This window comes from Trichomonas vaginalis, chromosome IV (genome assembly GCF_026262505.1).
Source record: "Trichomonas vaginalis G3 chromosome IV, whole genome shotgun sequence".
Taxonomy (NCBI): domain Eukaryota; phylum Parabasalia; order Trichomonadida; family Trichomonadidae; genus Trichomonas; species Trichomonas vaginalis.
In genome coordinates this window covers 30,841,972-30,853,994 of record NC_067206.1, presented here as the reverse complement: position 1 = coordinate 30,853,994, position 12,023 = coordinate 30,841,972, and the positions used below count along the sequence as shown (strand labels likewise).

The 12,023-nt window shown below is 32.0% G+C and overlaps 4 protein-coding genes across 4 annotated transcripts, besides 8 other annotated features; all 4 read left to right on the top strand.

Moving 5' to 3' along the window:
• Positions 1–1,075: 1,075 nt before the first annotated feature.
• Positions 1,076–1,112: a mobile genetic element.
• Positions 1,076–1,112: a terminal%2Cinverted (terminal inverted repeat of Banshee-A3 transposon ID:TVAGG3_0198730).
• Positions 1,113–1,114: 2 nt separating this feature from the next.
• Positions 1,115–1,147: a mobile genetic element.
• Positions 1,148–1,302: 155 nt separating this feature from the next.
• Positions 1,303–2,691, top strand: TVAGG3_0198710 (RelA-associated inhibitor family; the record flags this gene model as incomplete). The annotated part of the gene is made up of 1 exon (XM_051226261.1): positions 1,303–2,691. The coding sequence occupies one exon, from the start codon at positions 1,303–1,305 to the stop codon at positions 2,689–2,691; it is 1,389 nt and encodes a 462-aa protein (XP_051111247.1).
• A 516-nt stretch (positions 2,692–3,207) lies between these two features.
• TVAGG3_0198700 (Golgi vesicle docking protein family) lies at positions 3,208–4,425 on the top strand (the record flags this gene model as incomplete). Its single annotated transcript, XM_051226260.1, has 1 exon — positions 3,208–4,425. One exon carries the CDS (start codon positions 3,208–3,210, stop codon positions 4,423–4,425), a length of 1,218 nt encoding a protein of 405 aa, XP_051111246.1.
• Positions 4,426–6,025: 1,600 nt separating this feature from the next.
• Positions 6,026–6,205: a mobile genetic element.
• A 13-nt stretch (positions 6,206–6,218) lies between these two features.
• Positions 6,219–6,692: a mobile genetic element.
• A 1,472-nt stretch (positions 6,693–8,164) lies between these two features.
• Positions 8,165–8,201: a mobile genetic element.
• Positions 8,165–8,201: a terminal%2Cinverted (terminal inverted repeat of Banshee-A3 transposon ID:TVAGG3_0198670).
• Positions 8,202–8,203: 2 nt separating this feature from the next.
• Positions 8,204–8,236: a mobile genetic element.
• A 155-nt stretch (positions 8,237–8,391) lies between these two features.
• Positions 8,392–9,744, top strand: TVAGG3_0198650 (RelA-associated inhibitor family; the record flags this gene model as incomplete). The annotated part of the gene is made up of 1 exon (XM_051226259.1): positions 8,392–9,744. The coding sequence occupies one exon, from the start codon at positions 8,392–8,394 to the stop codon at positions 9,742–9,744; it is 1,353 nt and encodes a 450-aa protein (XP_051111245.1).
• A 548-nt stretch (positions 9,745–10,292) lies between these two features.
• TVAGG3_0198640 (Golgi vesicle docking protein family) lies at positions 10,293–11,510 on the top strand (the record flags this gene model as incomplete). The annotated part of the gene is made up of 1 exon (XM_051226258.1): positions 10,293–11,510. One exon carries the CDS (start codon positions 10,293–10,295, stop codon positions 11,508–11,510), a length of 1,218 nt encoding a protein of 405 aa, XP_051111244.1.
• Positions 11,511–12,023: the final 513 nt, after the last annotated feature.

The following is a 12,023-nucleotide window of genomic DNA, read 5'->3' as shown; positions in this document are numbered from 1 at the left end:
TCAAATATAAATTATCATATCGAGAATCGGAGATCCTTGCAGTTTCGGTTTTTTCGAAATGTGAGAGATTTTCCGTTCTAATAAATATATTTGATAACCGGGGTGTCCCCCGGAATCAAATAAATTATCATATCGAGAATCGGAGATCCTTGCAGTTTCGGTTTTTTCGAAATGTGAGAGATTTTCCGTTCTAATAAATATATTTGATAACCGGGGTGTCCCCCGGAATCAAATAAATTATCATATCGAGAATCGGAGATCCTTGCAGTTTCGGTTTTTTCGAAATGTGAGAGATTTTCCGTTCTAATAAATATATTTGATAACCGGGGTGTCCCCCGGAATCAAATAAATTATCATATCGAGAATCGGAGATCCTTGCAGTTTCGGTTTTTTCGAAATGTGAGAGATTTTCCGTTCTAATAAATATATTTGATAACCGGGGTGTCCCCCGGAATCAAATAAATTATCATATCGAGAATCGGAGATCCTTGCAGTTTCGGTTTTTTCGAAATGTGAGAGATTTTCCGTTCTAATAAATATATTTGATAACCGGGGTGTCCCCCGGAATCAAATAAATTATCATATCGAGAATCGGAGATCCTTGCAGTTTCGGTTTTTTCGAAATGTGAGAGATTTTCCGTTCTAATAAATATATTTGATAACCGGGGTGTCCCCCGGAATCAAATAAATTATCATATCGAGAATCGGAGATCCTTGCAGTTTCGGTTTTTTCGAAATGTGAAATCAAAAATTAGGTCGTAAAGCAAAAATTGATATTTCATATGGTTTTATGATAGATAAGCATTATATTCCCACTCATTATATTCGTAAATTTTGATGTTTATCATTCGCTTTTAAGATCATTGAATTTGATTTTTATATAAAATAGTTATATATTAGAAAATAATATGAGTTTATGTGATATTATTTTTCAGAAGATTTCATTCTATATGCCTATGAAAAGTACTCTCAAAACAAACTTTTTCCTAATTATAATTAAATCTAGAATATTGTATTATGCTTAGTATTATTTCATTTTTCTCATTCAATTTAGAATTTACAAATGTCAAAAAAATTGAGAGCTGTCACTTTTGATGAATTTCTGTTTATTACATTACATGATCCTCTCATGTGCACCCTTAATAAATTCAGGTTGATGTAAAAAATAAACTTCACAAATCTTGATTTCTCTCAAATCATGATTTTGAAAAAAAAGTCGTTCATACGTAGATTTAAGTAATAAGAATTTTTAAAGCATTTTTGACTTTTTACATTTAGAAAGTCGTCAGTGAATAAAAGTTGATGTTAAGCAATTATGAGATCGATAGTAAGGAGTCAGCAAAGCATATAGCTAGCTATATCGAAGACGGAACATTCTTTCAAATCTTCGACTCAATAAAAATTACAGCTGATATTTTGAAATATTCGAAGCTCGGGCTGAGAGAAGTTGATTTACTCTTCAAATCTGGAAGGGAACAATACAACAGTAACGATTTATTCAGGTGTTTTCATAAAGCTCGAGTCCATGTTAATAATTACGAAGAATTGAAGTATATATTCACTCTTTTTGAAGAGAAACTTGATTTCAGATCAATGAGAGAAATTAGCCACCAATTCGATAAAATTATGCAAGAAAATCAAAAATTAACAGAACAATACAATGACCTTTACAACAAAGCACGCGAATACTCAAAGAAATGTGATGAACTTCAACAAAAACTTTCACAGCAGCAAGAATACAGTAAGATAATTAGTGAATTAAAATCACAAATTTCTTCAAAAGAATCCGAGATACAAAAATTACAAAAACAACTTAAGTCTAAAGATAACGATATTTTTACCTTGAAAGAACAGTTATCTTCCAAAGATTCAGATTTTCAGTCTTTGAAATCTCAACTTTCTTCTTCAGAAAAAACGGTAAAATCACTGAAGCAACAAATATCAGCAAACGAAAGCACAATAAGCCAACTCCGCGAAAAAGATGAAGAATCAGAATCATTAAACTCCCTCCAGAAATGCAGCAAAGCAGATGGAGTTGAAAATGTTCACAGAATTTACACAATTCTCTCATTCGCAGCTCAAGAAGGCTACATGGAAACGATCAAACATGCAGTGAGATATGGATACATTAATGTCAAATGCGACATTGAACAGAATAATTACAGACTCTTGGGAATGAATGGACTTATATATGCTGCATACAAGGGAGATCTTCCTCTTGTCAAAGCATTCAACAAGTGCGATGTTGACATGAAATTCAGAACAAAAGAAGGAGAAAGTATCATTCATGCATTCAGCATTTCAGGCAATCTTGAAGGCCTCAAATATGCTGAGAATTTCTTAAGCATCAATGACGTTAATGAGGCTGATGAAACAGCGTTACATTGTGGTGTTTTCTTCCTCAGATTAGCAGTTATTCAGTACCTTGCTAATAATTCTAATGTTGAGAAGAATATTGTTTCAGACTCTGGAACACCAATCAAGTGCGCAATCAATAGGAGTAGGATCTATCTTAATTTGGCATCTTATTTAGATGATCACGGTTGCGAATTAACTGACAAAGAAAAAGACGAACTCAGAAGTAATAATAAATCATCTTCATCCAGTTCAGATTCCGATTCTGAAGATTCTACTGACAGAGCTATTGATGTTTTAGGAAAATTACTTATTCTTAATGCGTTACTTAACTAAATTTTTAGTTTTTATTTTAAATTTTATTATAATATCTTAAATTTATTAACAAGATATAAAGTAATCTCAATAAGACTCTTCCAAATATAACGATCATCAAAGATAATTATATCTAGATAATTTTTATTTTTTATTTTTTCGACAAAGTTTTTAAAAAGATTGATTAAGGGATGTTACCTTTAGATCCATAGTATATATGTTAATCTCAAAACAAAGCTATCGTAAAAGGAACTTGATTCTTCTTATAATGCTTCGAAGAATTTACAAATGCTTTAGGGCAAATATTGCAATAATTATATCCAATCTGTTCCTTGTACCAGCATATATTACTTTAGATGAAACAGATTTCTTTCTTTGGGAAATTTAATTTTTAGTCAGAAAAAGTGTAAGCATTGTCAAAATTTGAATGCAAAACAATTTTAATTAAAAGTCATTTATGTGTATCTTAGTCTAATGAGTATTTTTTATGACGACTCAAAAAAATTTTTTTTTATAGTCGCAGGTCATAAAAGGCTAATGTTAAGCGATTGCGTGATAGATAATAGAGAGTCGGCAAAGCATATAATTAGCTATATCGAAGACGGAACATTCTTTTATATCTTTGACTCAATTAAAATTGCAGTCAATGTTTTGAAATATTCGAAGCTAGGATTGAGGAAAGTTGATTTACTCTTCAAGTTCGGAAGAGAACAATTAAGTACTAATGATTTATTCAGAAGTTTTCATAAAGCTCGTGTCCACGTTAAAGATTACAAAGAATTGAAGTGCTTAATAACTCTTTTTGAAGAGAAACTTGATTTCAGATCAATGAAAGAAATCAGCTATCATTTCGACAAAATTTTTCAAGAAAATCAAAAATTAACAGAACATTACCATGATCTTTATAACAAACTTCGGGAAACCTCAAAGAACTGCGAGGAACTTAAGCAAAAACTTGCCCAGCAACAAGATTCCATTAAGCAAGTTAATGAATTAAAATCACAAATTTCTTCAAAAGATTCTGACATACAAAATTTACAAAAGCAACTTAAATCAAAAGACAACGATATTTCTACATTGAAGTCTCAACTTTCTTCCAAAGATTCCGAAATTTCATCGTTACAGAAGCGCCTTGCTTCCAAAGATTCGGAACTTCCACCGTTGAGATCCCATATTTCTTCCAAAGATAATGAGATCCAGTCGTTGAGATCTCAACTTTCTTCCAAAGATTCCGAAATTTCATCGTTACAAAAACGTCTTTCTTCCAAGGATTCGGAACTTCCTCCGTTGAGGTCTCAGATTTCTTCTAAAGATTCCGAAATTTCTAACTTGAAGAGACGAATTTCTTCCAAAGATGAAGAAATTGAGTCATTGGAATCTCGTCTTTCTTCCAAAGATAATGAAATTTCTACATTGAGGAAACGCGTTTCTTCCTTAGAAAGTGGATATGATTCATTGAAATCTCAGATTTCTTCCAAAGATGACGACATTTCTACTTTGAGGAAACGTCTTTCTTCCAAAGATTCCGAAATTGACTCATTGAAAGAAAGTATTTCATCCAAGGATGATGACATATCTGAATTGCAGTCACGTATTTCATATAGGAATAATGAAATTTCTAAATTAAAGAATACTATTTCTTCCAAAGATGATGATTATAAAGCCAAATGTGTTGAAGTTGCTGCATTGCAGGCAGGTGTTTTATTAATGCAAAATCAACTTCAGCAAAACCAAAATATGATCGCTCAATTGTAACAACAATTGAACAACCGTGGAGGCATGATGATGCAAGGTGGAATGGTGATGCCAGGTGGCATGGTTGTACCAGGCAATTTTGTGGTTAGGAACTTTTTCATGTGAAATTATAAAATTTATATGTTTATATTGTAATTAAAGTAAAATTTCATTAATTATAGAATAAAAGGCAGCAAATAATATAGTAACTTAAAGAGAGATATCTTGTCACTTCATTCTGTGTGAAAATTGCTGAATTCTTTCGTAATAGATAAAAAGTATATGGTATTATTCATATTAAGTTCCTAAGAAATGATATACTTTGTTTTATAAAGCCTTAGCCCTTCTGTCTTCAGTTCTTTAAAGATATTCTTGTTTTTAAGTGAATTTTTGAAATGGCTGACTAATATTGGATTCCTTTTCTAACGCATACTTATTTATTGTAAAGGAAACGCCATAAAGATCGTATCAACAAACTGGAGAGTTACATCATTATCTGTGGTAAAGGATTTGAGATATCTTTCTAAATACGTATTGCATTTATTTTTGCATCCCAAGCCAAAAATCAAGTAATAGGCTCTTCTGGCCAGGAGGAATATTTCAAAATCATTATGAATTACAATTAACGCGCAAATATAATTTTAGGAAGCTTTTGTTGCATTAGTATTATTGTATTTTTATTCAAAAATAACAATATATTAAAATTAAAGAAAACTTTGTTTTAAGAATTGAAAATTTTAAATAAAAAAGGAATGTTAGTAATGCTAATTTATTTGATTCCGGGGGACACCCGGTTATCAAATATATTTATTAGAACGGAAAATCTCTCACATTTCGAAAAAACCGAAACTGCAAGGATCTCCGATTCTCGATATGATAATTTATTTGATTCCGGGGGACACCCCGGTTATCAAATATATTTATTAGAACGGAAAATCTCTCACATTTCGAAAAAACCGAAACTGCAAGGATCTCCGATTCTCGATATGATAATTTATTTGATTCCGGGGGACACCCCGGTTATCAAATATATTTATTAGAACGGAAAATATCTCACTTTTCGAAATTTTTTTAACAAAAATATGGCATTCTTAAATTATAGTTACATGTTATTTCACAATCATTATCATTAAAAAATTCAATTATTCAAGTTGTTTTGTCCCGACGGTTTTTACGGTTATAAAAATGGTTGCGAACTCAATCCATCAGCAAAATGTCGGTTGGGGTGCCCTTCTTGGCCTCCTGAGTACTCACCAAGATACCCCCAGCTCCCGCAAAACACCTCCCTTAGGTGAGCATTAACTGATGACATGAGTTAACAATTCTACAAAATCATCAAGCATGAAGGTTTATGATTTATAAATCAAAATCTCAGAAACTGCTTGACTTTGCAAGTTGCTGTCTTTACCGGTTACTCTGCTGCAATCTCTTTTCTGATTGCAGGCAGAGTTCTGCATCCTGAGGACTTTGCCTTGCAGATATGCTTGTAATCACTACGTGAGCAACTTAGTGTTGCAAGTTGCTGTCTTTACCGGTTAGCTTTTTTTGAAGTTTCTTCGCATCTTATATAAGCTCTAGATCAATATTTATCATCAGAATTTGCATCTCATAAAGCACGATATTAATCAAATAGGCAAATTTCATTCGGAGTCTCTCATTAAATGAGAAACTCCGAATGAGATTTGCTCTAAGGTAATGTACTTGTTATGCTTGGCCTAGAAGCAAGGAGGAAACATGTATATGGTTTGTTTATACTGAAGTTATCTGGAATTCTCTCAATTGAGGATTCAAATCCAGATAAAATCTCAATTATCTCGTCATGTAGTTCGTATTTTCGCGTTCTGAGAGCGGAAAACGCATTTTTTGAATGCGTAGATTCCGAATCACACGGAAAAAATAGGTTTTAATAAGAAAAATAGACAATTTATGAAGTAACAAAGCACATACTATTATAAAAAAGAAAAACATTTTTCTCATATGAAAGAAAATATAACGTATTTTTTACAGAGCGTAGGTATATATCGAGCCAATTCACACCATAAATTCTTTTCTCGTTCTCGGGCCTATAAACAACCTGAGGTGCACAACAATATTAACTTATACTGCTGTTATCTGGATTTGAATCCTCAATTGAGAGAATTCCAGATAACTTCAGTATAAACAAACCATATACATGTTTCCTCCTTGCTTCTAGGCCAAGCATAACAAGTACATTACCTTAGAGCAAATCTCATTCGGAGTTTCTCATTTAATGAGAGACTCCGAATGAAATTTGCCTATTTGATTAATATCGTGCTTTATGAGATGCAAATTCTGATGATAAATATTGATCTAGAGCTTATATAAGATGCGAAGAAACTTCAAAAAAAGCTAACCGGTAAAGACAGCAACTTGCAACACTAAGTTGCTCACGTAGTGATTACAAGCATATCTGCAAGGCAAAGTCCTCAGGATGCAGAACTCTGCCTGCAATCAGAAAAGAGATTGCAGCAGAGTAACCGGTAAAGACAGCAACTTGCAAAGTCAAGCAGTTTCTGAGATTTTGATTTATAAATCATAAACCTTCATGCTTGATGATTTTGTAGAATTGTTAACTCATGTCATCAGTTAATGCTCACCTAAGGGAGGTGTTTTGCGGGAGCTGGGGGTATCTTGGTGAGTACTCAGGAGGCCAAGAAGGGCACCCCAACCGACATTTTGCTGATGGATTGAGTTCGCAACCATTTTTATAACCGTAAAAACCGTCGGGACAAAACAACTTGAATAATTGAATTTTTTAATGATAATGATTGTGAAATAACATGTAACTATAATTTAAGAATGCCATATTTTTGTTAAAAAAATTTCGAAAAGTGAGATATTTTCCGTTCTAATAAATATATTTGATAACCGGGGTGTCCCCCGGAATCAAATAAATTATCATATCGAGAATCGGAGATCCTTGCAGTTTCGGTTTTTTCGAAATGTGAGAGATTTTCCGTTCTAATAAATATATTTGATAACCGGGGTGTCCCCCGGAATCAAATAAATTATCATATCGAGAATCGGAGATCCTTGCAGTTTCGGTTTTTTCGAAATGTGAGAGATTTTCCGTTCTAATAAATATATTTGATAACCGGGGTGTCCCCCGGAATCAAATAAATTATCATATCGAGAATCGGAGATCCTTGCAGTTTCGGTTTTTTCGAAATGTGAGAGATTTTCCGTTCTAATAAATATATTTGATAACCGGGGTGTCCCCCGGAATCAAATAAATTATCATATCGAGAATCGGAGATCCTTGCAGTTTCGGTTTTTTCGAAATGTGAGAGATTTTCCGTTCTAATAAATATATTTGATAACCGGGGTGTCCCCCGGAATCAAATAAATTATCATATCGAGAATCGGAGATCCTTGCAGTTTCGGTTTTTTCGAAATGGAAAATCAAATAAATTAGGCGTAAATGCAAAATTCAATATTTCTATTTATTGGTTTTATGATAGATAAGCATTATATTCCCACTCATTATATTCGTAAATTTTGATGTTTATCATTCGCTTTTAAGATCATTGAATTTGATTTTTATATAAAATAGTTATATATTAGAAAATAATATGAGTTTATGTGATATTATTTTTCAGAAGATTTCATTCTATATGCCTATGAAAAGTACTCTCAAAACAAACTTTTTCCTAATTATAATTAAATCTAGAATATTGTATTATGCTTAGTATTATTTCATTTTTCTCATTCAATTTAGAATTTACAAATGTCAAAAAAATTGAGAGCTGTCACTTTTGATGAATTTCTGTTTATTACATTACATGATCCTCTCATGTGCACCCTTAATAAATTCAGGTTGATGTAAAAAATAAACTTCACAAATCTTGATTTCTCTCAAATCATGATTTTGAAAAAAAAGTCGTTCATACGTAGATTTAAGTAATAAGAATTTTTAAAGCATTTTTGACTTTTTACATTTAGAAAGTCGTCAGTGAATAAAAGTTGATGTTAAGCAATTATGAGATCGATAGTAAGGAGTCAGCAAAGCATATAGCTAGCTATATCGAAGACGGAACATTCTTTCAAATCTTCGACTCAATAAAAATTACAGCTGATATTTTGAAATATTCGAAGCTCGGGCTGAGAGAAGTTGATTTACTCTTCAAATCTGGAAGGGAACAATACAACAGTAACGATTTATTCAGGTGTTTTCATAAAGCTCGAGTCCATGTTAATAATTACGAAGAATTGAAGTATATATTCACTCTTTTTGAAGAGAAACTTGATTTCAGATCAATGAGAGAAATTAGCCACCAATTCGATAAAATTATGCAAGAAAATCAAAAATTAACAGAACAATACAATGACCTTTACAACAAAGCACGCGAATACTCAAAGAAATGTGATGAACTTCAACAAAAACTTTCACAGCAGCAAGAATACAGTAAGATAATTAGTGAATTAAAATCACAAATTTCTTCAAAAGAATCCGAGATACAAAAATTACAAAAACAACTTAAGTCTAAAGATAACGATATTTTTACCTTGAAAGAACAGTTATCTTCCAAAGATTCAGATTTTCAGTCTTTGAAATCTCAACTTTCTTCTTCAGAAAAAACGGTAAAATCACTGAAGCAACAAATATCAGCAAACGAAAGCACAATAAGCCAACTCCGCGAAAAAGATGAAGAATCAGAATCATTAAACTCCCTCCAGAAATGCAGCAAAGCAGATGGAGTTGAAAATGTTCACAGAATTTACACAATTCTCTCATTCGCAGCTCAAGAAGGCTACATGGAAACGATCAAACATGCAGTGAGATATGGATACATTAATGTCAAATGCGACATTGAACAGAATAATTACAGACTCTTGGGAATGAATGGACTTATATATGCTGCATACAAGGGAGATCTTCCTCTTGTCAAAGCATTCAACAAGTGCGATGTTGACATGAAATTCAGAACAAAAGAAGGAGAAAGTATCATTCATGCATTCAGCATTTCAGGCAATCTTGAAGGCCTCAAATATGCTGAGAATTTCTTAAGCATCAATGACGTTAATGAGGCTGATGAAACAGCGTTACATTGTGGTGTTTTCTTCCTCAGATTAGCAGTTATTCAGTACCTTGCTAATAATTCTAATGTTGAGAAGAATATTGTTTCAGACTCTGGAACACCAATCAAGTGCGCAATCAATAGGAGTAGGATCTATCTTAATTTGGCATCTTATTTAGATGATCACGGTTGCGAATTAACTGACAAAGAAAAAGACGAACTCAGTAATAAATATATCATCATCTTCATCATTCAGATTCCGATTCTGAAGATTCTACTGACAGAGCTATTGATGTTTTAGGAAAATTACTTATTCTTAATGCGTTACTTAACTAAATTTTTAGTTTTTATTTTAAATTTTATTATAATATCTTAAATTTATTAACAAGATATAAAGTAATCTCAATAAGACTCTTCCAAATATAACGATCATCAAAGATAATTATATCTAGATAATTTTTATTTTTTATTTTTTCGACAAAGTTTTTAAAAAGATTGATTAAGGGATGTTACCTTTAGATCCATAGTATATATGTTAATCTCAAAACAAAGCTATCGTAAAAGGAACTTGATTCTTCTTATAAGCTTCGAAGAATTTACAAATGCTTTAGGGCAAATATTGCAATAATTATATCCAATCTGTTCCTTGTACCAGCATATATTACTTTAGATGAAACAGATTTCTTTCTTTGGGAAATTTAATTTTTAGTCAGAAAAAGTGTAAGCATTGTCAAAATTTGAATGCAAAACAATTTTAATTAAAAGTCATTTATGTGTATCTTAGTCTAATGAGTATTTTTATGACGACTCAAAAAAATTTTTTTTATAGTCGCAGGTCATAAAAGGCTAATGTTAAGCGATTGCGTGATAGATAATAGAGAGTCGGCAAAGCATATAATTAGCTATATCGAAGACGGAACATTCTTTTATATCTTTGACTCAATTAAAATTGCAGTCAATGTTTTGAAATATTCGAAGCTAGGATTGAGGAAAGTTGATTTACTCTTCAAGTTCGGAAGAGAACAATTAAGTACTAATGATTTATTCAGAAGTTTTCATAAAGCTCGTGTCCACGTTAAAGATTACAAAGAATTGAAGTGCTTAATAACTCTTTTTGAAGAGAAACTTGATTTCAGATCAATGAAAGAAATCAGCTATCATTTCGACAAAATTTTTCAAGAAAATCAAAAATTAACAGAACATTACCATGATCTTTATAACAAACTTCGGGAAACCTCAAAGAACTGCGAGGAACTTAAGCAAAAACTTGCCCAGCAACAAGATTCCATTAAGCAAGTTAATGAATTAAAATCACAAATTTCTTCAAAAGATTCTGACATACAAAATTTACAAAAGCAACTTAAATCAAAAGACAACGATATTTCTACATTGAAGTCTCAACTTTCTTCCAAAGATTCCGAAATTTCATCGTTACAGAAGCGCCTTGCTTCCAAAGATTCGGAACTTCCACCGTTGAGATCCCATATTTCTTCCAAAGATAATGAGATCCAGTCGTTGAGATCTCAACTTTCTTCCAAAGATTCCGAAATTTCATCGTTACAAAAACGTCTTTCTTCCAAGGATTCGGAACTTCCTCCGTTGAGGTCTCAGATTTCTTCTAAAGATTCCGAAATTTCTAACTTGAAGAGACGAATTTCTTCCAAAGATGAAGAAATTGAGTCATTGGAATCTCGTCTTTCTTCCAAAGATAATGAAATTTCTACATTGAGGAAACGCGTTTCTTCCTTAGAAAGTGGATATGATTCATTGAAATCTCAGATTTCTTCCAAAGATGACGACATTTCTACTTTGAGGAAACGTCTTTCTTCCAAAGATTCCGAAATTGACTCATTGAAAGAAAGTATTTCATCCAAGGATGATGACATATCTGAATTGCAGTCACGTATTTCATATAGGAATAATGAAATTTCTAAATTAAAGAATACTATTTCTTCCAAAGATGATGATTATAAAGCCAAATGTGTTGAAGTTGCTGCATTGCAGGCAGGTGTTTTATTAATGCAAAATCAACTTCAGCAAAACCAAAATATGATCGCTCAATTGTAACAACAATTGAACAACCGTGGAGGCATGATGATGCAAGGTGGAATGGTGATGCCAGGTGGCATGGTTGTACCAGGCAATTTTGTGGTTAGGAACTTTTTCATGTGAAATTATATAAATTTATATGTTTATATTGTAATTAAAGTAAAATTTCATTAATTATAGAATAAAAGGCAGCAAATAATATAGTAACTTAAAGAGAGATATCTTGTCACTTCATTCTGTGTGAAAATTGCTGAATTCTTTCGTAATAGATAAAAAGTATATGGTATTATTCATATTAAGTTCCTAAGAAATGATATACTTTGTTTTATAAAGCCTTAGCCCTTCTGTCTTCAGTTCTTTAAAGATATTCTTGTTTTTAAGTGAATTTTTGAAATGGCTGACTAATATTGGATTCCTTTTCTAACGCATACTTATTTATTGTAAAGGAAACGCCATAAAGATCGTATCAACAAACTGGAGAGTTACATCATTATCTGTGGTAAAGGATTTGAGATATCTTTCTAAATACGT